The sequence below is a fragment of the Ostrinia furnacalis genome, unplaced genomic scaffold (genome assembly GCF_004193835.3).
Source record: "Ostrinia furnacalis isolate ACB-3 unplaced genomic scaffold, ASM419383v2 OfSCF1130, whole genome shotgun sequence".
NCBI classification, from domain to species: Eukaryota; Metazoa; Arthropoda; class Insecta; order Lepidoptera; family Crambidae; genus Ostrinia; species Ostrinia furnacalis.
The window spans coordinates 97,676-125,327 of record NW_021131369.1 but is presented as its reverse complement, the minus strand read 5'-3'; the positions used below and the strand labels follow the sequence as shown (position 1 = coordinate 125,327).

The 27,652-nt window shown below is 36.5% G+C and overlaps 1 protein-coding gene across 3 annotated transcripts in view; it reads right to left on the bottom strand.

Moving 5' to 3' along the window:
- The window catches only part of sprt (PDZ domain-containing protein sprite), a 74,449-nt gene that overhangs the window by 26,628 nt on the left and 20,169 nt on the right, over positions 1-27,652 (bottom strand). For 2 of the 3 annotated variants that reach the window (XR_003655773.1, XM_028302488.1), the window contains exons 2-4: positions 19,951-20,042; positions 17,208-17,295; positions 8,878-8,946 (exon numbers count right to left, since the gene is read on the bottom strand). Coding sequence is in view for 2 of the 3 variants with exons in the window: in XM_028302488.1 (XP_028158289.1) it covers positions 8,878-8,946; positions 17,208-17,295; positions 19,951-20,018 (225 nt within the window). In the remaining variant the exon portion in view is untranslated. The remainder of the gene's footprint in view (positions 1-8,877; positions 8,947-17,207; positions 17,296-19,950; positions 20,043-27,652) is intronic. The other variant, XM_028302489.1, reaches the window with a different exon arrangement.

The following is a 27,652-nucleotide window of genomic DNA, read 5'->3' as shown; positions in this document are numbered from 1 at the left end:
TGCATTCGAGTGTTCCCGTTTCGATTGTGCGAGTAGGTACACTACTCGTTTTCCCAGCGATTGTTCTCGCTACACTCGCCGCCCTTTTCTCACGTGGTGATACCACCAGATCACGCGAGCTGATAATCTGGAGATGATCTTGGATTGTCTCCGAGTGGTAGTTAGACATTTCTTGCGTACCCGTAATTCTTTAGAATGGTGCTATTTAGCCTTTTTAGATCATGTAGCGGTTATGTTAAGACGTAATTTTTTACCCGACTGCGCCAGAGGGTTATGTTTTTGGTGCAAATATTTTTAAATTGCAATGGTATATGGCTGATATGAAAACCTTATTGGTTTTACAAATAAATATCTCCAAGCTCATCTCACTCACTGGGAAAAGCAGGATTAAGAATATACTATTTAGACCTAAGTACTCGTATCTAGAATCTAGACACACCGGCTCCGTTGATATTTTTTTGTTGTTATCTCACCAACATTCTCCGCATTTATTTTAAAATTTATTCGAATTGTAATGAGAGTTCGTTTCAATTTAAATTAGCATAATTTATTCACATCTTGATTGTGTCGTTGATTGTCAACCAATTAGAATATTCTAAAAATTAAGAATATTCATAAAATGCGAATTTAAATGTAAATCCACGTACAATTAGTATCCAGTCGAGTGCTCTGGAGCATTTGATAGCGACCAGTTTATTCCTGTAGCCAGACAGACGCTTGATAGCCGGCGCTTCATAGGCCCAGGCATTGATACGAGCTGATAGTTAACCTTCCACTGGCCAGGGGTGTTGAACACCACTCTCCAAGTAGAAGATATGATATGTACATTGAATATTTTTTGCTTTTAATATTCATACTTTTGAGGTTGGAGTTAATGCATGCATGAGGCAACACAACAGTTTCCTTTAGACCAAGTCTCATAAAATATAGATGTTGCTTAATGTTTACTAAAATTCTACTTTTTATTTATTACTAGGCTTGTAAAAGCTCTCTGTGTGCTCCTCATGACATACATCAGTCCCACAACCAGCATGTCTCATATTGAGCACAGATTTAAAATATGTATCTAGTTTATAAATGTGCCGACGTCTGAGTAGGGTTAACATTGCTCTCGCGAGTCCAGCCGTCCAGCGCAGCGCTCGCGCTCGTCTAATGCGCGCAATTTGTACCCGCATTCGTTTGCAGTCGTGTAGCCGGTACCACTAATAGATATCGCCGCTATCCTGATAATTAAATAGCATTAAACTATTCCAATTATAGCTTTTAATTTGAAAATAATAAAGTTGCAAAAATACTTTGGTTGTTAAGTTAGGTATGTATGCTTTATTACGATTGAAGATGAAACAAGTTTCAATGTTTTAAATGAAAACTAAATTGAGTCTTAAGATGTTGTTCAAAACGAGAACAAGATGTGAATTAGGAAATAGACCTAAAAATTTGACTAGTCCTTAGTTAAGAAAGATACTAGTTACGGCCCGGTTTTTTGATTCATAGTTAAATTAACCAATGGTCAAATTTGACAGATGTCAAATGACAAGTGGTTAAATATCAGAAAACATGTTTTACCAACAATGGTTAGCTTGACTTTTAGTACATTTTTTAACTATTAGTTAACATTTTGTTAATATTTAACCATTAGTAGCAAAATTTAACAATTTGTTATTTTAACTATGAATCAAAAAACTGGGCCTAAGATGTACTAGTTAGCGACAAAGTTAACTTGATAGGAATAACTCTTAACTTAACAAACAAGGTTTATAACTTTATACCTAATTGCAAATGATATCATAGTAATGAGGTTTTCTAATTTATCGCTTTCACGTCTACTTTGTGGTAGTTTCTTGCCCAAGCATTCCCAGCAGAGGTGCCGGACTGCGGCACCCCGGGTGCCCCGGGCTACGAGCGGTCATAAACTGCGGACATGAGTTATCGCGCGGCCGTAACCTCGCGCGTAAAGCCACATTGTTGCCGGTGCATGACCCAAGGAATGTTGATTAACGCACAGATAAAATGAAGGCGAATCTAACAGGATTGCTCAATAAAACACATCAAGCTTTTCTAAGCGGTGCTTAAGGAACTGAAAGCTCTAACTGAAAACAACGTGTCTCCCAGACCGCTATAGGCGGGATGATCGCTTTCACATCACATGCATGTTATCTATAAGAAAAAGTCACCTGATGAGTTGACAATTTAAAAACAATTTTATGAATTTTTCAAATTTTTTTTTATAAATACTAGGCACTGCGTACCGCGCAACGCGTTTGTTGTTTGCGAAAATAGTTATTTACTAATTTTTCACCTGCATTACACGCTAGATAATCGCGATGCAATCGAATGTCGCGGTAAATTTTAAATAAAACAACAAACGCGACCTTGAAATTGAAACATCAACGTCTCGCTGCGCGGGCGCACACAAAAAGTGTCGTGTCGCAAATTGAATGATTGTAATCGACTCCCGCGCCGCGCCGCTCCGGACGGAGTAGACGCAAAAAGCGTCGCTGACGCGAGCGGGTCCGCGGAGTAATTGCACGGCGCTAGGAGACGGTTGTTAATAACCTGTAGAATAAGGTTATTTATGACCGTCATCGGAAATTAATCGCTAATCGTTAGGAATCGGTCATGTCATACGCCAGTGGCATACAGGGTGTAAGTATCTTGTATGGTGATTTTAAAACATCATTACCACTCACGTGCTCTAACCTAATCCTGTTTTGTGATTTTGTCATCATATTATAGTCCGATTTTTAATTCGACGGAATTCTGACAGCTGTCATTTTTTGACAATTCAGATGTGATAAGCCTTTTTTGCTTTGAATTATTAATAAATAATATGAAATAAAATTTCATCAAGTACAACTTACAAGAATGAACTATTGTTTGTTTTGTCAATTCAATGTACACTAATTATTATGTACATTTTAGAGATTAAATAGAAAAAAACGTGTTTTAACACAGTAAAACAACATATTATCATAAACGAAAATATGTATTGATCATCAATAATCATTATCGTCGTCATAATCAACTTGGATTATAAAATTGGCATCTTGTTAAATTGGTTAGGGGCCGTTCAAGTATTACGTAAGCAGATTTCTTACCATTTTTTACCCCCCGCCCCCCTTGTCATCAAACGTAAGCAAAGTACTTACCCCCTCCCCCTATGCTCACGTAAACATTTTTAGTTATAAATGTTTTTTATATTTTCATTTTTAAAATAGGAAAATTCATGAAAATATTAGGTTTAACTGATACACACAGATTAAGGGACAAAAAAATATAATCAGAAATAAAGAACATAATAAACATATTATAATTGCATCAATTATGCATCAACATAAACACATGTGATAACTTTCAATACGTTTAGTATCCAAACAAAACACGGGAGCGGGAGGCCGCGTGTTTTGATGATATGCGGACTACGACCACAACTACGACTCTCAAATTTCAATGGGCAATGTCGGCAGACAAGTGAATAGCGCACGGTAATTTCCCTAATGTGCGGTAATTCCCCTAATCAGTTCTCAAAGCGAGTGCCTACGCATATGTATTATTTGCGGGAATCCTCGAAAAAACGTAAATAATTAACGATGACGACACGTAATCATCATCTAGACCCCCCTACCCCCCATGTCATCCAAAATAAGCAAAATTGAGACCCCCCCACCTCCCCTTGGTGCTTACGTAATACTTGAACGGCCCCTTATTTTATGAAGCTAAGATTTTATTAACAAAAAGATTTTCATAAAAAAGGTTTGTAACCCATGGATTATTGACCAGGGAGTCCAGTAATAGAAAAATAATTTCCCAACTTTTTTTGTAACTTCAAAAAAATGATAATAAAAATTCAAATAACCATTTTGAAATGATCAGTATAGCCTGACCAGGAACATAAAAACCCTGGCATAGAGGCGCTTCAATTGCATTTGATAGTGCAACACTGAGTACAGTCGTACCTGTGTTAAATTAATAGGCTAACTTTATGTATCAGGATTCAGGATTACGGGCTAATTTGATATTTTCATAAATTAACGAAAAAATATTATTATAGGTAACCTGATTTAAATAAATTAAATGAAACCATCAATCGAGCTAGTAGATTTATTTTATTATTCATCAATAATCAAATTCAGAACTTGAATATTCAACTGCAATGTCTGCTCATGAATGCTTCAAACTCGGTACTTCTTTCCCAATCCCATAAAATTCAACACTTAGAAAGTGACAAAATTTTTAAAATAGGTAGTTGAAACAAACCACAGCTAATTTTCATAGTGGACTGTACTATACGATAAACATGTCAGTCAATTTGACAACCTTTGTCGGAAACATTATTCAATGAAAATATTGTCCGAACCCTTAGTATTTCTCTTCGACAAATACTTTAACACATTGTGAACCACTTTTCTTTCACGACTATAAAAATATTTTAGCAATTTAATAAAACCAATTGCGCACATTTAAAATAAAGTTTGTTTACACTTTGACAGCAATAGACTGACATGCAAGGTGACATGTCAATGAAGTTTTCAGTTACTGTTGCCATTAAAATAAATTAGTACCATTAGTTTTCCGCAACATGGCGAGGGTTTTTATGTTCCTGGTCAGGCTATACATTTTTAAGCCTTAGTTTTTCAAGTGAAACCTTAAATTCAAGAAAGGATTATTTTTTAATTTGTGAAAATGCTCTCCATTCATAATGGGAATGTTTCAATGTTGACAACACTTCTGAAATGTCAAAATTCCGTCGAATTAAAAATCAGAGTTTAGTTTCGTAATAAAATTGTTTTATAGAAGGCTTATAGAGAATAAATCGAGTTTAATATTTTACTAATTACTTAATTGTTTGTGTAAAGTGTAGTGACATTGAAATTTCATCAAGAATTTTTATCAAGTAAATTAATATGGTGTTCATAAATATGGGACGAATTAATATGAACGAACGCCCTGTATAAATAACACACACGCTGCCTCTACGGTTTGCAATAAATCTACAGCAGATTACGCCCCACGACACATCACTTCGATAAATCTTACAAGTGGAATAACAAGTAAATTGTCACCATCGGTTGTACGTCCGGCGCGATACGGCCGCAGGTTCGGTGCCCGGCGCGGCAATTTATCGTGGGTGCAGCACACGGGCCGGGAAACATGGAGCTCGGGTATTTTACTGGTCGCGAGGAGGATAACTCACGCGCACGCGAGATGTTTATATTATTATCAGTACCTCTAGCATGAACAACTTTCGTCTTTCGTATTCGAATCGTTTGCGTATTCAACAAAATTAGATACTCAACCGTCGAATTACACGATAACGTGACCATTTTGATTCTCAAAATAAGTTTCGAGCAACCATTTCTCATACTAAGTTCACTTTACGACACGTTCACAAGGGCGCTGTTGTAGTTTTCATACTAAATTTTTGATGGCGATTCGTATACGCAAACGATTCGAACTCGAAAGTTTTTCGTGCTAGCCGTACAGATGCATGGTTTCATTTTACTCGACTTCCCAATAAAGTGGGTAGTGTTTTCAAAATGTTCGTGGTATGTAAGAGAAAGGTTTGCTTTGGGTCACAAATTCATTCTGTACTGTAAGATATTACAGACAGAACAATATCTACAACAATCACTTGTTGTAATCATGTTACTTAAACGTAATAACAAATATTTTATTTTTATCCAATTAATTATTATATTTAATTTATCTTTATAAAATGTAGTCGTACATCAATCATATCTCCGCGTAGTGTATCGAACGCCCGTATTCACAAACGATACTTGCTTAAGTGAAGCAGCAAATCAAACGCACAGCGTTGAGAGCTCTGTGATTGGTTCGTGTATCACTCTGTGCGTCCACGCGCACTGTGAGACCTCATGTTTGTGAATACGGGCGTAAGTATAAGACATGATAGCATATCTGCATATCTTTACGAAGATTGTTATATTTTTTTTACCGACAAAGAAAATGCTTTACCTTAATTTAGAGAAATCTTGTAGATGGTCTATGCTACACAGCCTCATATTAGGAGGCTTCCGGCGACTGGGACCGCAATCAACTGGGACCGCGGTCCCAGTCGCCGGATACGTAAAAAATAAATAATTTTCTTCCGGCAACTGGGACCACTCGTAGATAACTTAGAAAAATATATTATTCAGGCCAAAATCGGTACAGTCATACGAAAAAAGATCAGCTGGTAGAGAATGACGTATGGCATTAAGCTCGCCTTTTTGTACAGAACATTGTTGTGTGTGCAATAAAGTCTTTAAATAAAAAAATTCTAAATTATTTATATGGTTATCATTGACTCGTTCTAGACATGATTTTATACTATGCGCTTAGCAATAAGTAGATTAAGATAGGCCATTTTTACATACATTAATACAAATACTAATATAATGGGACTGAATACTGTAAAGCATTTTCTACCAGTAAATTATTATTTACTGAATTTCATTTATGTAGTACAACATATTTTTATGCTTATTATTTTCCCCTTAGAATCTACTATAAATCCACTATAAATCTACTATAAGTACTATAAATCAAACGACTGATTTTTTTATTAAATCAGTATAACCAAGCTATGGCGTATAATTTTTTCCCCAGACACTTTTATTCATGAATGTACAAATATTTCAAATAATACAATGTATATTATCTTTTCTTTCAAGCGGTATAAGATGACAAAAGAAAAATAATAAAAGTATTCATGTGGACAATTATTCCCGCGGTATAAGTTTTAAGCAGTAGATATGAGTTGACTAAAGCCTCGTTGATTTAAGGGTCAAGTTAAATAAATATGTTATATTAAGAAATGATGTTTTTAAATTAAATAGGATTTTTCTTCAAATATTACACCTAAAAAAATTTCGTTTGACTGTACATTTTTTGATTTCAGTTATCATTTACGAGTGGTCCCAGATGCCGGAAGAATATTATTTAATTTTTACGGATCCGGCGACTGGGACCGCGGTCCCAGTTAATTGCGGTCCCAGTCGCCGGAAGCCTCATTCATAGATATCTGCTTCAATAAATATAAATATTATGCTGTTACAAAGTTGCATTCATAGTTCCGTTGTTAAGGAGCTGTGTTTCTCACTAGGAAGCGATGCAAGATTCATTGCAGGGCGTCGAGACGGGTTACCTCCACCATCGAATAACAAATGATCGAAAATCAAAATATCGAACATGTTTCATCGAACGATCAAAATATCGAATGATTAAAATATCGTTATTATTTTTCGAGCTTTTGATTTTCAATCATTTGTTATTCGATATGGTGAAGGTAACCCCGGCGCGACTATTTATTCCCCGCGGGTTCGGCCGCTGCTACAGATTAAGCGGCATTGTGGTCGCTGTCGCGCCGGCCACATTCAGCTGCCTGTAAACTGCTCTAGCCTTTACAGAACAGGCACCTAATGACCGGGGACATCGAATCTAGAACACACATTTAGGTAGATTTATTTTTAAATGTTGGATATTTTAGTGTTCATCATCAAATTTGTATGGCTCCATTTGTTATTATAAATTACTTTGAATGATGTAAGTACAAAAATATAACTTCAAACGATGCCGATTATTTATGTACAGATATAATATCACCATTTATTGATATGGTATTATTGGTGTAAAACGATTTGCAAATAAATAAACCAGACTAAATTATTGACAGACTAGCTTCATCATCATCATCATCATTTCAGCCACAGGACATCCACTGCTGAACATAGGCCCTAATATGTATAACGTTTCTTCGTATAATATTGCGTTGATGTCTTCTAGCGCGTTGATGTCTTCTAGGCCTAGCGCGTTGATGTCTTTTGTATCGGCGCTACATTGGTTTAAGACAAAAAACTGATAAAATACACTTTATAGTAATTATTCTAGACTTCTAAAGGGTCGAAGTTCACCGGGGGCTCTTAAAAAGTGTATTTTTACAAACGTCGGACTAGGATTACTAATGTTTGGCCAAAAAACGTTTCCTTAGCAAATTATTGTTTGGCAAAGTATGTTTCACGATAAACTATTTACAAAATAATGTGATTGGTGCATAGAATGGAATACAAATTAGCTTGTGGTTATTATTTTGTTTAGTGGGTAGTTAATATAAAATTTGTCCTAAATTAATTTTCTTATTTCATTCTCTTTAACGAAATTTCCAAATAATTCATTAACAATAGAGGTGATTCTAGCGCTCGGCGGCCGCTGCCGCGGCACGCTTCGCTCGCCTTCGCGCGTCAAGGGTCGCTGTTCTAACCTAACCTAACCTACTATTTTCTATAATACCTACTTTTTGCAACCATACTATTTTCTGCAATCTCTTAGTTTTACAAAAACATTCTTGTGAAAACCATGATCATGTGCCTTATGCTTTGATTTGTGGGTAACGGTGGGTAAGTATGTGAAATGTCAATTTGACCAAACAAATTATTTGGGATATAATATTTGGCTTTCCTCTCCATGGATTTGCCTTAATCGCCACGCTTGGGCGGCGGGCTTGGGGGAGGCCTTTGTCCAGCAGTGGACGTCTTTCGGCTGAAACGAACGATAATATTTGGCTTAGTAAAACATTTGCTAATTATAAACATTTGCCAAGTAAAATTTTGCCAAATGATAATTTGACCAAATGAATTAGTTGCGAAAAGTACAGTTGCTAAAAGTTCATTTGGGAAATGAAACTTTGGCGATAAGTTGTTTGCGAAGTTAAATTTGGCGTTTTCCCATGATTCTCTTAACTAAAGTTTTGTGTAACGTTGTAAAATCACTGCGCACAGGCGCGAATGCGAGAGTCAGCGACGTTAGCGTCAGTCGCGCCCGCGCAGCCGCGGCGGCCGGCAGCCAGCATCACAGAACATATACAAGGTCAGCACTCACCTTAGCCTCCAGGCTCTCGAGGTTGACGACCCCGCCCCCGCCCCCGCCCCCGCCCGTCTCCAGCGTTTGCTGAAACAAAACAACATGATAACCCCGGAACAAACTGCAAGCATGCTGCTCAATGAAGCATACATATTAATCGATTTTTTTTATTATCAAAAACAATAATTCATCTATGTATTTTCAGCTGGCTCCTTTGTAAAGTTCGACACGGAATTTGTTGTCCCAACATTGTTTTTTTTTTCGAGTTTCAAGTGAATTATAATATCATTCGTAATTAGTACTTGTACTTAGTAGCATAATTTATCTGACTATAAAAAAAACATTAAAGTAAAATTATAACAATATAATAATGGGACTACTGAATCTATAATTTAAGTTAACAAAAATCTTGTAAAAAGCTAATGAAAATGATAACAAATCATATCTGTTAATACTGACTTATTAATAACGTTGCTAATCAAACTAATTAAATATACTCTTCGCAAACTAATTACCTCTACTTTACATAAGTTGTACACTCTGCTTAATACAATTAGCTCCGTTCATTACGTTTTTGTATCTCAGTAAAAGTAATATATCACGGTTTTTATTACACTAATAAAATTATTAACTACTTGCGTAATTAATTATCTTACAAAAAGTAATTATACAAAGTTCATCGACTTTTATTTAAGTTATCTTTTTAATGTTCATGGCAAAAACTCGGGGCTATATGGTGAATAATTACAGTTGAGGCGCTATTTTGAAGATTGATGGCGATATATTCGATTCTATTTGTCTCTGTTACCCATCCTAATATGCTTTAATGAGAGAGAGACGGACAGAGTATATTTTTGAGTCATATGCGGAGTAGACCCCTGGATAATGACCGGAGATGAGTCGTTAGATTCGGAGGTGTGGCAATGACTGCTTAATTATACGCACATGCATTTAAATTAATAGTCATATTGCATTTAAGAATCAAGATTCAAGAAGATCAAATGTTATTCTGAAAAAAAGTATGAAGTTTTTTGCATATTGAATACGATTTTTTTTTGTACGCATGTTGCTAATGCAGCTAAATTAATACCGAAATATTCCATTCTTATATTAATAATTCATAACCGTATGCTATGTATGAATAGGTGTTTGTATTGCAAATCGTTTGGCACAAAATAATTAGCAGGTACACATGAATCGCCAACCTAAATGTTTACACTGAGTAGGTTCAAAACATTTGAAGTGATAATTAGTTGGTGCATCGTCAAATCGGGAGCGTGCGCGCGCGCAATTAAAGCTGTTATCAGCGCGCGCCGCCCGCTACGCGGCCACCAATCTTGATACCGCGAATTTGAGAAAATATAAATTGATATGACGCTGTAGCTCATTGTTAGACCACAGCATCTTGATATAGTATTCCTCGCAAGCTCCAACATATTTTTAACACCCTCAGATCCAAAAGCATCTACGCACTGTGTTAGCTTCCTCGAAGGCAGTAGTAATAACATGCGTGCATGCAGAAAATTGTATATTACGTATTATAATAACTTTCTTTAGCGTGTAGACCGCTAGGTCTTAATGAAATAATTACATATTAAAGTTGATATCAACCTGTACAAGCTTTTATTTCTGACAGTTACATATTTCGATAATGGACATATCAGCCGATAATGGCGCGGCGCGCAGCGAGACGCGCGCCGATAATTTATGATAATTCCTGATAATTTTATTGCTCGTTGCGCGGTCGGCACGAGTGCCTTACCTTGTTCGTTTTCTACTAGTGTTCTCCTTATTCAGATAATGTTGTCATTATTTTTATCTAAATGTATTTTCATTTTCATTTATTAAGGAAATGAGTTTTGTCTGCAGATACCAGGAAGTAAATTGTTCGATTTTATTTTTTTGTTAAGTAATCAAACCACATTTAAGTATTAAGGCGTAACTTATTAAAATAATATATGTAAGGCAATACAAAAAGTAAACATTAGGTACTATTGGCGGCTATAATTCTGAAACTTTTATTGACACGTCAATCCCGTAACGGGACTCCCGTTGAGCTATCAACCCATTCATTTATGTCGTAATGTAAACACAAAGGTGATTTAATGCACAACTACTTAATATGGCCCGTCCTAGATCGAACCTAATCCTCAGTGGGCCAGCAGTATGAAGGCAAGTGGGACGCTGCCGCGCTGGCGTAACATTACGTTGTCAATCTGCGCCTCACGAAGGGACGTGCTTCTGTCCGGTTATTGCGTTAAGCTATAATTAGAACAATCGACTGCTTAATGTGTATTCAATGTTTTGCATTTCCAAAGAAGTCATTCGAAACCTGGTAAACAATCCTTTATGTAGGGCACTGTCTTCTATCATCTCCTCATTGCAGCATTGAATGAAAATAGAAAAAATGCTACTCTTGGTAAAATATAGAGACACATAGATGCAAACAAGACTATACACATGTGTATAGCATTCAATAAATGAAATTAGGATTTAGAATATGATTTAGAATAGAAATAGTCTTTTAAATTGGTTGGATGTGCAATTAAAAACCATCCTCGTTCAAATTAGTTAGATAAGACTAAAAGTAGATTACATAGCATCTAGCAGCCCTGTGACAAGGCCGTGCGTGGTGATCCGAAAGCCCAGCCGAGCGATCGCTTCTCTAATGTCGGTCGCCAACGAGCGCGCGCAAAAACTGGCTCCGATGCGCAGTCGCCGGCGACGGCGAAACTTGGAAGAGCGGAATTCACATTCTGATCTGCTGGCGAGAGCAGGAACTTCCATCGCAATTTTATTTATTTATTTATTGACAAAAATCTACCAACAACACATCTTTACACAAACAAGTAATGCATAATAATAAATTTGAGTTACAATTTACTAATTTTACAGACGGGAAATGTACTACTACTATACTACGTACTAATGTACTAAGACTATATCTTTAAACTAAAACACGCAAGCTAATCTCTAATGATGCCACTATACCGGTTGGATATAGAGAAACTAAATAATCTTGGTCAGCGAGAACAGACAAATTAAGTTTGTTTATAATAATGAATAGGTTTGATACTTGATGTCCATAATCAAATCATTATTCAATCGGAAAACTCATGCTTTAGCTTTACTTTGAGAGCTAAGACATTTATGGGAAATTTAATCAATGTAGCCAGGTTTTTTTTAATCTTTATTCTTAGTAAACAAAGCTAAGTCCAGAATGAATACATACATTAAACGTAAATTATTTTATAGATCAACCTATTTTATAAAGTTTAATTTATAGATGACTTTTAATATCAGTTCAAAGAAGCCGCTAATAAGCTGTTACGAAATACCTGGACATAGATTTAGATTCAATGCGCGAGCGCTTCGTGTAGTTCGTGTATGTCAAACATCGGACTGAAGTAAACAGCGCAATATTTCACACGTGACTCGCGTTCGGATTATACATGTTTTGTCACTGATACTTACATAACTGGACTAGATACTACATTAACCTGTTTTTTTACAAGTCGATGGTGTGATTTCACACCTTTTTTGTTGCAAGTAGCAAATAGAGTTAAGGAAGCACAATAATTCGGAATTCAATTCAGCGAAATAGGGAATGCTTATCTGCAAGTATTTTTTAATATTCGAGTACGCAGTTATAAAAAATCATTATAGTATTTTTATTGAGTTTTGACTTCATAATATAATATTGTAATTTAGAGTCGATACACAGAAGCAATAAAAATACAAATTATTTACTTTAATTCGATTGAATTCAATTCTATTGTATGTTTATTACATTGTCACACGCTTATTGTGCATATGTTTATAAACAATGCGTGGTCCTGGTCATTGCACCTATCACATCAACCGTAACAATTAAATCACATCATATTGACAAAATAAATAAATGACCCGTCAGTATGTGCGTGATTCGTTGTCGGCCGATCACAAAGGCGCGTGCACGGTGCCACAATGGACTCCCGACAACAAATAAACAATGCGGTGTCATAACGGACACTTTGTTATTGGGTCAATCTGACGCCATTGTTGATTTTATGCTTCAGCAACACAGCCTGTAACCTGTGAACTATTTCCGGTGCGCCACGCAACATCGGCCATCGCTTGACACTCTTGTTTTTCTCACATTATTTGGTTTTTATGCCAGTAAAGTTTCTGAGATCACTGATAAATTTTTGTTCAGCTAAAACCGAATTTTCATTCTATATTGTAGCCGTATCATTGTCAAAAAAAAGAAGGAAAGAAAATACTAAAAACCAGATAAATAATAGAGTTTCAGTAAATGTTTCACTAATCATATGATTTACTAACTACAGTTGATTTATTAATTTACATAAGGTTTTAGAAACTTCGTACAAATGCTGTTTGCTTGATGTCAAATACCGAATTTTCATTTGCATTGATATGAGTCATTTATTAACACACAATGCAAGTCATCGAAACTATCGCGGCGCCTACGCAGCTACGTAGCGCCAATAACGCTGTTCATTAATTACGTATTGTTCCGTGCAATATGCATAATAATTACAGTGATTAGGGTGTTATTAGTACCTATTTATTCATTTGAGTGTGGAAGGTAGTAAAATGTAGAGTGGCTGGAATACTCGTGTTCTTCTGTAACTCTTGAATTAGTTAAAAACACGCATCTACACTTATTATGGATAGGGAAGATTAGTGCCTGAAGCAGGTCTTGTATATGTATAAATATTATTATTTCGGTATAACTTCATAGATATAATAATGCATTTTATAATGATCGAAATATTTTGTTTGTTCACACGAAATCAATTCAACTGAAACTAATGATAAAATTATCTAAGAAGATACAAGAACAAGTTATAAATTGTAGAAAAATAATTATCTTACTTAGAAACGAATTCATAATCTTTCAATACGTCAAAGTCAAAATTGCTTTTTTTCATTGAGTTATAATGTACTAAGTAATATTACTTCAATGCTTTTTTTGGAATAATTTGGATGGAATATTTTAGACAAAATAATAATAATAAAAATAGTGCTTACAAATCGTCAACTGCGCAATGTCACGTCTCCAACAATAGCTGTCGACATGGCCTCCCAACACTTCGCTGCTAAGTTTTATTGCCGTTTATCTAATAGCAGTTCCCTCTGTACACAGATACATTTGCCGAGTGTATTGCGACACATTGCGGGCGTGGAGTTTGCTTACAAAATTAAACCATTACAATTAGAATTCTCATGTTACACTTATGTACGACCTTTTATACTCGAGAGGTAATGTGCAATATTTTAACTGTATAATAGTGCCTTAACTGGTAGTAAACTACTAAAAGAATTGCAAATTATCTTTACTCTCACAAGATTATTCTCATAACACTTAGCATATGCATATAAAATTAATGATAGCTCACACTGTTTATCTTAACGCATTTTTACACTAATCGGCTTAAGTAGGTACGTCAACTTGCATTAACTAGTCTTATAATTTGCTATTAGCCAATAAATATTGTGATGTACGTATACAACATTATTAATTATTATAAAAAACATAATGAATAAAACAATAAATAATATTGTCCATGTAAAGGTAAATTAAAATATAATTACAAAAGAAGGCGCATTTTTAAGTAATGCAACATCCGTTGTATACGTAATTCAACAATATATCAATGTACCTTCCGCATCAAACAACCGTACGCAAACTTTATTAGTTTCTTTTTTTGTTCTTTTACTTTATTTTGTTGTATTTTTGCCTGAATGGCTGCTCCGAAAGTGATCAATGATTCACAATTCTTAGTTTAGTTTATTAATTAAGCAACTCATAATTATGTTATTGCAATTACAGTATTTATTTTAACAATATTTATTTAAACGAAAAAGAGTTTAAAGGTAGGTTCCGAGCGTAATTAAATCAATATATTTAAGACTAATTGGACAAATGAGTCATTACTACGAGTAAAATAAAAAAAACAAGTTTCCAATTAAAAACAATCTATTTAATTTTACGTTTGAGAGTCAACTTTCGAACCGAATCGGTCTTTTTATCGGCATTTTTTGTTTTAGTGATGATTATCCTCTATGTTATTTACAGTTCTAACAATTAAAATATTTATACATATAAGACATTATCTGTTAAAATGAAAGTGATTAATTAGGCGTGTTTGCCATTTGTCAAAGAGGTTTCTGCGCGCGCCTCGCTCGCTTTGGTCAACTCCTGCTGCGCTAATGGTTCTTTGTTACGCACATGTAATTACTGATAACTATGCCTTGCTGCAATGTTTGTTTTACTGACGCTCTTGTGCTTTAGAAATACTGTTGTTCATGAACATAAATATAATGTTGCGTATGACGTGGATATTAAACGTCAAAGCGTGGCCGTTGCGAGTTATGCGTTATTTATAACAATAATTAAGCAACAGGCAAATAAATTAAGCAGTGTATTGTATAGGTATTACGAGGAAATTACGATGTAACCAATGCAATTACATCCCAACTAATATTATAAATGCGAAAGTAACTCTGTCTGTCTGTCTGTCTGTTACGCTTTCCCGCTTAAACCTCGCAACCGATTTTGATGAAATTTGGCATAGAGATAGTTTGAGTCCCGGGAAAGAACATAGGATAGTTTTTATCCCGGTTTTTGAAACAGGGACGCGCGCGATAAAGTTTTTCTGTGACAGACAAAATTCCACGCGGGCGAAGCCGCGGGCGGAAAGCTAGTATTCATATAATTTGTATTTTATATGTATAGATATAACATACAAAAATCACTATTTTGACGACCTGACATGAGACAAACATTTCTGTGCATATATGAACTCTAATATTGGCACAATTTAATTACTAACACCGCATTTTTCTTTGTTTAAAAAAAAAGATTTATTTACTGTTATTACTTATCTTCTCCTCTATTAAACAGTTTTGGAATTATAATATACAGAACGTTTCTAGACAAGATCATAGCCCGCGGTCCATGAACACGCATATAAATCACGCGAGCATGCGGCCCGAACGTGCGCGAACGGAGAATAAATTCGCGCAGACAGCACCGCGGTAATTACACGTGGTTAGCGCAGAACAGAGCATGTGCCATGCGTGAGGGCTTAAGGGCCTCACGCATGATTGATTATAAAACTTACGACAGTAGTGATATTCGCAGTTTATAGTAAAAGTATTGTTTTTTTAAATCAAAACCCAAAAGTAAAAATAATAACTGAATGATTTCATCACTTTTAACACACTCATGAAAAAAAATGTACGACATTCATGTTCAAAAGCTCTGCTTCGCCTTTGTATTTGATTTTGAATTTAACTACTCATAAATAATAATTTTAAGCGCTGTGTATTATTCATCTCTAATTTCTACAAGTTAGCAACTCATAACAGCCCTAACCATCATGGTGCGCCCACGCATCGTTCTGACGCTATCTTACGCGTGTTAAAACTATAATTCCATGGTAGATATCATTTATCGCTCTGAACTGGCTTGTCGGCCAAGAACTATTTTCTGGCAAGGTATGGTATTGGTGGTGTGCCCATTAAAACGATGTGAGACAGTCAATGACTGCGTTGTTTGTGATTTCAAACGCAAACGATTAATTAGTTACGGTAGGCGAATGCGACCGTTAAAACTCGAAACTGATTTGGATGTAACCGACATTTTATGAGTAGAATAGAGTTATAAAGAGACGGAACGAATGTTCCTACCACCGATGTGGTAACCATCTTATGTTTTTTTTTATTATTCATACGAAACCACAGTGTTGTAGCATGCACAGTGTCACTTTGAGCAAATTATTCTGTATTGTCTGTCAAGAAAGACGATGCACCAGAGACCAAAGAGGACCAAATAAAAGCCACGCCCAGAACAGATCTAGGGTGACTTATCAATGTATAAAAGGTATAATTCATTTATGTAACTGCCAATTTCTATTGTTGTCTGACAAATTGTATGCTCTTTGAGCGGTACATAGTGATACTACTGTAACATGTCACCTATGATTCTCAATAAGGATTTTGTATTTGTATCTTAGGTTGATTCAGTCGGTAGAAGAAGTAGCCAGCCAGTACCAGAGTAAATACAAATGAGTAGGTCATCTTCATAGAATAGAAACGCACCGAGCGCGGTTTGTATGTAAGATAACATTAAAAAATGACTGTTTCTTTCAAGACAAAATTTTTGTAGAGATGTTATTTACTTTGAGATAATTTGGCGTGGATTAGCGGAGTGTTGCGCCGAATTTTGTCAGTGAGTGCGTGCGCGCCGTATGTGTATTGGCGCGCTCACATACAAACCGTGATCGGTGCGTTTCTATGAAGATGACCTACTCATTTGTATTTACTCTGCCAGTACTCACCAGGGAGGCGGAGCGCTGCTGCTTGAGCTCGTGCTGTGCGCGAGCGCGGTCCTCGCCCGCGTCCGACAGCTGCCCGGACTTGCGCCCGCTGCAACAACCACGTCATCATTATCAACATGAACATCATGAACAGTATACTTAGTTCATCGCAGCTTAAAAAATCATATAACTCATAAAAAACATTGATTTATTTATGCAAGCAGGCTTTTAAGAAACACTTTTACACCTGCAACCTGCTGGAGGTTGAAATTTCAATCAGCAAAGTATTAAGCCAATACCTAGTATAGTATCTACTCCTAGTGGTTTACAAGGTTTATCACGAATCACATTACGATTAAAATAAAAGCTTAGTTTTCTGCCCGAGTTGCCTAATTTGAAAATTCAAAACAGAGAAAAAATGTTCAGAGACAGAATATTATACAAACTTTGATGGGTCATAAACACAATATTATAAGATCTCTACAGTCCGTTTAAACGATGGAAGTTATTACTGTTTAGATTATTTTAATCTAGTTTCAACCAGAGCTTTCTCAAGCAGCATACTAAAGAGCATTAAATTACTTTTACTCGGTTTTACTTTCACGGAGATGTAGTGGATGTTAACAGGCGCGTGAGATGCGCTGTAAATTACTAGGCGCTTACAGCACGCCCGCGGCTATACAGCCGCCTAAATATGGAAACTAGCCGTCCGTGCGCCCGCGCCGGTAGCGTAGCGCCGCGGATAATGGCAGTGCGTAATGCTGAAACGAGCCGTCACTTACTGCTTAAGTACTTCTCGTAACTTTGAAAGTTGAGTGTAAAACCAAATTCTGTAAAATTATTAGAAAAAGATTATAAGAGTGTAGGTTATATTTTAGGGAAAAAAAATTTTGGACACCCTGTATTTAAAGGGCTACGTGCAGGTCGAAGTCCACTGCGTACAAAAGGGAGCATTACATTCGCATTTCATCTCTTTTACGCTGATTGCTCCTAGTGTTTACCTGACACCTGAGTCGAGTCGCGGTGCGCTTTCTTCATTAAGTTCGCTTGGCTGATTTTACTACTAATGAACCATTTCCCAACCTCACACCTACATTCATTAGTTAATTATAATGTAGTCAATAAATTAGTAACAAAAATTAAAGTCTTGTAAAGCACAAGCGCGATTTATGTTGTCTGTTTAGTAACTGATTCAACAGCTCATTAATTCACTAGTTATCTTAATAACTCATTTTTGTGGCCTTGTGGCTGACTTAATTGCGCTGACTGCTAGAACAAAGGCTTAATAGCAATATGACTTTACTAACACACTTTATAGGTACTTGTTTAAAGAAGAATACCGAAGGATACTGTGTAAATAACCTTGGACACATTTTGATCAAATCTGCTTCAAATGTATATGGACGTAGTAGACTCACATTTATTATCTAGGTTGTTACGTCTTTCATTTATAAAGACAAATTATTTATTCCGTACTTCCACCACTTTTTATGGACCGAAGATACTTCAGTGATTATTAAGAATTATCTCAAAGTAAATAACATTTGTACAAAAATTTTATCTTGAAAGAAACAGTCATTTTAATATTATCTTGATAATCAAATCATAAATGCGCACCCACTATAAGTTTTTGTCTTACATGCCTAATCATCATTAGGAGGTTAATTAAGTTGTTTTAGTTCGTTTGAGAATGATTCAGTATTGTATTCATTTTCCTCTAGATTATCAGAATTATCTAAATCTTTATGATCCTAGCTCTGTCTTGATGCTTGTAGCAATACGATTCAAACCAAACCTTTGAACGAAATAACGTCATTTATGCAATAACCACGTTTGAAAACATTTGTATCATGTATGTCAAACTCTACAATGCAAAACGCAACTTTTAGGTCCGGTGAAAATCTAAGCAAGTAAGTGAACCGGTAACTATCGAATATGTAAATTCCATGCCACCCACATACCTAGTCGTGTAAAGGATCACAAAAGGCTATAAAGAGTTCCATTCTCCAGAGTGTAATGTGTCCACTCCCGCGCACAGATCGCTCGAGTCCGATTCTAAATGGCAATAGATCGCATTCCGATATCCAATCCGTAATTTCTAGTGAATCGGTCAGATAAACTAGAGCTAATGGACCAGTAAATTATGTTATGTATTTTTAAAATACTCGTAGCTTGTGCAATTATAGCAGAGCAAGAAAAAATACAATTGATCTGTCTGCGTTCTATTCGCGATATTACTATTCGTGCGGACTTCATCTTAAGAATCTATGCTTCTCTAATAAGCCATCATTTTTAAACAGACTTCTTTAACTTGAACTTGTCCATTAATTCACAAAATCTGATAAAATCTTTGACTGTATACAAAAGTTAGTCTTTTATCAAGACCATGCAGCTTTCCCACCCACTCCCGCGCACCTCGCGATCCACTCCGCTATGGTAATTGTCAGCATTCCTCTCGCCATCGCGTGACAAGGAGAAATTTCGACTGATCGCTTCACGAAAACAATTATTGATTCCTTTGACTCACTTTAATTATTAGGAGGATCACAATCGCCACGCAAGAACTGATACAAAATCACTCGTACAAGTAACACACAATAAGAACCTAATTGTTAGGGTGATCAAAGTCTTGAAGTAACAGTCAACAGCATCAGATAACGCAACATTGTTCCTATCACCAGCTAGCTAAGGAGTTTATGTATGGTTGGTGATGGCTGATGGGTGCTAAACTAGCTAGACGAAGAGTTGCTGTGTGCTGGCTCACCTGGCGAGCTTGCGGTGCGCGCGGCGGCCGCCGCTGATGATGGAGAGCGTGCTCATCACCGCCGACATGGTGCCGGCGCTCCACCATGGGACCTGCAAGGAAAATAGTGCTTAGTATCTTCACGTAAAGGACCCTTCACCACGATAGTCGATACTGCTGGTTTTAGTGTCACGTGGACCGTCCGGTGCGGACCCGCTCCGCACGGCCAATCTGTATGAACTTCTAGGGAGCGTTTTAGAGTAATGCGGTCCGGAGGAACCGCTCCGCTCTCTAGCAGTTCATACAGATCGGCTGTGCGGAGCGATCGGGACTGACAGTCCGCGTGACACTAAAACCAGCCTAAGGAGGAATTTTTGTTGCAGACTTTTCACCGATTTGTTTTTAAGAAATAACATAACACTACATATTAATCTCACGAGCATGTCCGCAGTGCAATAAGGAGTTAGGTATTTGTTAAAAAAAAAACAACTTAGGTTACTGCCAGGAAGACATTAATCACATCTAGCTAAAGGCAGCTAGATGTAATCTAGCATTGTGTAATTGATCCTAGATTTGTAGACGTGAATGCGACTGCGACAAAAAGGGATGTAAATGACATATTCAAGCGAACACAGACAAATTACAGGCATAACTAGAGCGGGATAAAAGCGGCAAGAATTTAGGGCTGTCACTCAGGTTGAAATGTTATTTTTTATAATACAATATTAAAAACGCACCAATCAGAATGGTAGGTATATGTAGAGTCACAATAAATTTTTGTTTATCTATTGTCTAAGCGTATTTAAGTTAATCTCCAAATTGTTTAGTAAATTCTAGAGTTTCTCTGTTCAATGAGGCTCAAAAGGTTACTCAATCAAAAGTTGAACCAAATTATTAAATTCCATAACAGAAGTTTAGCGGTGCAATTTTTATGTTTGTCTCTAGGAGGCTATTTGTGTAAAACACAATATTTACATAGAATATAATGCTCTAAACTTAATAAACTTATTGTTTTACAGTTCCTATGATTGCCAACCCTATATCACAGCAAATGCCTTGAAAGGAGCGTGTTGAGTGAGCTGTAGGAAGTAGGGAACGGGCGGGTCTCGGGTGTCGGGCCACTTGATATTGCATCGGAATTGAAACTTATACCTCGCACTATTGAAAGTGTTTGCGAAGGCCTATTTCGATTCAAACTGTATCATTTAAGATTTTTGTTTTAACTTGCTTATGGACCTACTCGTAAAATAAACATTTCGCAATCGAGGTATGTATGTATAGGCAAAATCCGGACTCTTTTTTTATTTGTGAGTAAGTAAAGATCACCGGTTTTATGTTATTGGAAAAAGGCTAATGTGAATATCGTTTACATAAACCAGATATAATATTTTATACCCACATAAACTTACAGCACCTTGCTCGGCTGACTTTTATGATAATTATTCAATTCCATTTAAATGATTTTATTTTTAAGCGCCATTTCGAACTTAACAAGTATAAACTTTCGCATAGGTTTATGTACAATGTTACATACTGATTGTATATGAAACAACATCATTTAATTTTTATTAAAAAAACCTACGAGTACTTTGCATGTACGCTTGTGTTTCATACAAATGCACCCTTAAAAGAAAACGCTAGTTTTCCCTCGCATAACAAACACGCTACGATACACCATAAAGTAATTTTTATTTGAAAAATATTGATAAGAAATGATTTAATATTGATAAGAAAATTCTTTCGTTCTTACAAAATAAACGAAACACCTTGATTTTATGATAGGTAAAAATTAATAATACTTTATACGAGTAGGTACAGCAGGTTGGAAAAGTTTAACAACTACATATTTTACAATTTAATCACCTTAACTATTATCATAGACTCATCAATGTCATCTCCTATAATCATTATCGTTCACAAAACAGCAATAAAAATGCTAAAGTTATCCGATTGATTTTAACGAGCGCGACACGACGAGCGCGACAACTTAGCCATAATTTATAGTTTAGATCCAACCTACCGAAAAACTTTCGTAACCTAATGAGAAACTTGTTTTTTTTTCTGATGCAACATTTTTATAATAGGCCAACCAATAAAACTTTATCAATATTTAAGCTAAAATTAATGAAAAAGATTTTTTTTCCTGATACTACGAGTGATTACACGAAGCTATAAGAACGCATAGAGCAATGATTAAATATCACTTGCTAAGTTTAACCCCGGATAATTTACATTTCCAGTGGGATGCACCATCTCCAATCTCCATGTCTATCTGAACCACAATCGCCGCGGGCGCAATGCTATGTTAAATAAATACGGTTCATGCACTGGACCTTCATTTAAATCGAATTGAAGATGGAATGGTGCAGCCTGCATGTGTTGTTTATCGCTGAAAACGCCCAACGGGGCCATAAACATATGGCAGTGTTAAGGCAGAGTGGTTTGGCATAATCGCGTTGTGCATTCCTCCGTAATCGAGCAGTCTGCGGCCCGGGCAGCCCGCAATCAGCGCCGCACGTGTCATTACGTTTCTTGATTCCGTTGAGGACTTGCACTTGGACGCATTTTGGTTATCATTTATCATTATCGATCACATCATCGTATAGTACAGTTATTTAACAACCAGGCAAGCCAATAAAGCGAAGGCAAGCAATGGCGATTAAACAGCATCTCAATAGTGTTTTGTGCAGGCAGGAATTTTCCAGTAGACTGCGTAAACAGACTGGAGTCTAGAGCGGAGGGGAAATATCAAACACAGGTCTTCTAGAAAAACTTCTTGAGTCATTTACTCGTTGATTTCAAGTAGACAGAACAATTTATATCTACTCTATATCATCGTCATCACAATCCTATATAATCAACTGTCCAACTTCTTCTCACTACTGCCTTTTCGTATACTTGGCGTAACAGAATACGTGGCGTAAGCGCAGCCTCTCGCGCATGTTACATTCAATAATGGCGCTCATCTACGCGCGTGTAATCCGAGGGACAATTTAATTGAACGGTTGGGTAATGCGCGCGCGCCGGCCACGACGCCCTCTCATGGTCACTTGTGTTTACAGGTGAATAGGGGAAGTAGACGCAGTAGGTTAATTTACAATCGATCCATACGTTTATTAAGCTAGGAAAACTTTCTGCTAAGTGCTTTTTTAAAATCAGCTCGACTTCTAAGTCAGGAAAAGTACGAACCATAATGTTACACACTTCTTTAACCCATTTGCATCGTGATCATAGAGGATGCAACTGGATTTTCTAATTCTTTAAAAAATCGTCAGGAGTACAGGAGTATTTTGACACATGATAAAGCAGCCAGTGGACTTACTTCACCCACGTCCATTGTGCCCCAATTGCGACCGTGTTTGCAGGAGTCTGAAGGTACTACTCACATAGTTCTACTCTAACGGTGTATGAACATGCAATTACAGATAATGTATAAGTGTATGGCAAAAGGGGGGTGTTGGCACGCGACGCACCCAGGACAGTTAAAATTACACGGCTACTTACAGGTCAGCTTGAAGTTGATTTTTAAATACATATTTTACTATTAAGTACCTACTATTTAGCAGTATACGCGAAATATTTCTGCTTTTTCTACGTTATCCAGCAATGGAGATCGAATACTTTGTAGTAACAGAGTTGGTAGCATTGCGCAAGTAAAAAACCCCGTTCTTAACAAGATCATTAATAAGAACCGTTATTTATTTATTGATTTAAAATGCAAATCATCTACAATTCTATCTAATCTACAATTGGATTTGAAACGCCAGATCTTATACTCATATATCCGATACACACCTATATCCGATTGTGATAAAAACAACCATAAACTATGTAAACTTGCGCTCGCGCAGCGTACGCCCGTAAAACTATTAAATCAAACTGGTTTGTTCACAAAACCAGTCCACTTAACCCATAATTTAAATAGGAAGTGATCGCGATACGAATGGGAGAGCGTGTTGTTATTGTTCGACTTCCCGCCGATAACTGTGCATGAATAGTCCGCACCATTATATTTGGCAATTTCGTATTAAAGATGTGAAAGATTTAGTCTCAATGGGCTCAATGTTATTTCACTTGAAGTGTAGAGGTACCTATGGCAATCGGAACTTACATCAACATGAAAAGTTTGCCTCTAAGTCCCTTTATCTTCTGGACTCTACCACACCCTACTGATAACAAAACATGGGTGCCAAGCAAAAACTTGCACAGCGCATTTACGCCATGTGTCAGCATCTTTCGGCACTATGGTGTCACAATATTATCTATCGATTAATGTTTCCCCAATCTTCCAAAATATCCTCCGGGTCATTTGGAAGCGGCGAGTCACGCGACGCGAGCCGCGTCATGTGCGCGAGATTGATGGGCGTGCGTAATTGCGCCCGCTGTCGCCGGCAGGTGGCAGGGCTGCTGCGGTCGGCTGAAGGATCGACCTAATAAGGCGGTGGCAGGGTTAGAGCTCCTTAGACCTTGAGGTTATAGCATTTTGACCAACAAACGTTAACATATTTAATCCACAGCCCATCAAGACTGGAAAAAGAAAATAATTTTGATGCCGATTGGCAAAATTTTTATACATATCTCAGAAAATGTACTGAATTATATAATTTTAAAATATCTTAAAAGAGAAATGAATCGGAGATATTACATGCGTTATCGAAAATCAAACCGTCATTATTGGCTGGCTAAAAGCTTTTAAAACTGTCACCCCTAATATGTACAATTGGCGGGGTCCAGGAAACCGTACGTTAGATAACAGTTAAGTAATGGGCGTCTGTTTGCAGATCGACAAATGCAGCTTACGCTTACGTGACCGCCCGCTGCACGCTGTGAGATACGTGGGACACTATTTAAGTTGTGAGCCTAACTATGAAAACAAAGTAGTTTATTATTAAAATGGTATTGATTGCGTTTATTGGTATTGTCTTTCATGATTTATGTACTTTTTAATGTGTTCAAAACACTTTTCATAGCATTTTTTCCACTCAGCTTGAGGCACCTCCAAAGCATGGTTTTTGACTGCACCGACAGTTGCTTCTGGCTACATAAATCGCTGTTCACGCATTTAATTTTAATATATGGGTACCAAAAGAAGTGTTTAGATTCCAAGCAAGAATTTTGTAGCATTGGACCTGTTTATTTCATATTTTGAGTGTTCAAATAGACAGTTGTTTGACGAGACGTGTAAAAGCTCACATTTTCGTCACGAATGGCGATACGACTATGCTGGTCATTTTCCCTTATTAAACTGAAGACTTTTGGAAAAAAGTGGCTGTTTACTATTAAGAATTAACCATTCTAAATTTCTCTAGTGACGTTTCTGTCATATGACATAATCGGATATTTCGGAAAAATAGGCGACCGTAAGTTTCAAAGCGTTCCGAGCGCATGGGACTTTTGTTGGAATTGGTTCATCTTAAAACACCTCTATAGTCGATAGCTGTTCATTTTCAGGATCATTATGCATAGATCCTTAATTCGTCAACTGTCACAATTTTAAAAACGGCTTTTAAAGCTTTTTAAACGTATTTATCAAACATTTCCAAGGACTAAACGACGCAAGCGTCCTATTGAGCGTTTGAAAAATTTTGTGACATCCAGCGAGAAAAAAACGTATTAACCATAATATGGTCATACAATATTTTATTACTGCTAGTGGAATTAATGCCTAGGATTATCTCAATCCTACGATATATCATATGACGAGGTTTCTCTTCCATTTTTCTGACAACATCAATGTTTTCCGCCACTATTAGTCATTTTGAACGACTTTCGCAAAGTTCACTGGTGAGCCAATGACATGCAATATTATACTTCTTAAACTAGCGTTTTACAATGGTAAAGGACAGATCTTTATCACCAAAAGTGAAATTTAGCTGACCGCTTCAGTTTTGTATTGATTAACCACGTTGAAAGTCATAATAAATCTTCGCGCAAAAATTTCTCAAGTCAATTCCATGTTTTTGAAGTCAAGATAATTTTCAATTCAATGTTAATAATACAAAACGTGCTCAAATGATAAAAAGTTTTGAATAAGGTTGTAGTCAAAAATATCAAACTTTTCATTAAAAGTATCAGATGTCGTCTAACAACACGTTATGTTGTCGAGGCTCACAACTTAAATAGTGCCCTAGTATCCGCCTCCAAGAGATAAGCGTGGAGTGGATTTTAAAATTGACCGCAATTTGCGTGGTCTTGAAAGACTGGCTATGATTGATGACTGACTTAAGGCATATTGCGGAGACTAGACTTTTAATACAATTTTTATAGAGTTAGATAGTTTATACCGCGTCCTAATGATACGATTTAGAGTAAGCATCGATACGGTTATTGTAGCGCATTAATGATAACTCTTTATCGATCTAAAACTTTTGTAGAGTCACAACATAAAACGTCAAACTAAAGACAGCATCGACTCATCTAAGCAATAAAAGAATTAATGATATCAAATAATATTCTTATTGAGTCATGGATGTGTCCTAAACTTCTTGAAATTGCAAAGTTGAAAGTGAAAATTGTGCAGCAATCCCGTCTATCTGTAGTCGCTGCTAGCTCTTCCGCGTTGCTCTCGGATCGACGTGTATTATTTTGAAACGCATTGTTTTGAAACACTGCGCCATAAACAACTCAAGCTAGTTACTTCTTACCTAAGCGCTGACAGACCCCAGAATATATGTATGAGAGGTTTATCTTACTGGCCTAATTATGAAAATTAACTATCTGTTTACATGAAAAAAAAACCTATATTTTTACATTGACACATTGAATTAATAGATCAACTGTTTTGTATAAATAACTACATTTGCGAAAAAATTGGCAGTATCAAATCTTTAATTACCTAGGTGGATCTGGTGGAAACCATCTTAGTTCTGTAACCCTATCCACTGATCTTTGTACTGATTGGGATTAAATATAAAGTTTACGGGTGTCCTTTTACGTTAAGCTTTTAGTAATATTGCATACACTTAACAATAACAAATCATCATTTATCATATCGATTGTATCGTTGTATGTACCGGTGGTCTTATCCAACAGAATGTCTCTGCAATGTTTAATCAGAGGCAATTTCCTGGATCGTCCCTCGCGGGGCCTCGCGGAGTCCTCCTCCGATGCTGGAGATAGCCGGCCAACAAATTGCTTCTGAGAACTACACGCCAGAATTAACAATGTTAAATTATAACTTGTTACGACGAGCATCTCATTACTGAATTAAGTAAATTGTATGCACATTGATTGAAACTTGAACATGGAGCTTTTGCTGTCCACAAAAGTAAAATCTTAAAACGAGCAATGATATCCTGGCACTGTCATAGTATTAAGGATACTTCTTGACGCCCGTATTCACAAATATTACTACGAGGTCTCACAGTGCGCGTGGACGCACAGGGTGACACACGAGCCAATCACAGAACTGTATTCAACGTTGTGCGTTCGATTTTCTGCTTCACATAAGCAAGTACAGTTTGTGAATACGGGCATGAGTCTCTTTAAAAACGCAACTTGACCAAAGTATAAAATAGTTTTCTCGCTAGCAAAGTCGTTATGTTGTATCTAACTTGTTAGGTGATTGAAAAAGAAACTCGTTTACATTTTATTTCATTCCGTGTTGTTAATCGCGGATAAAATATCGCCGTCGAAGTCGATGCAAAGTTTAAATTAGTTTATAAGCAGCAAGAAATCGATTTACGATTACTAAATTATCTTCTAATCAGCAGTTTTATTAGTG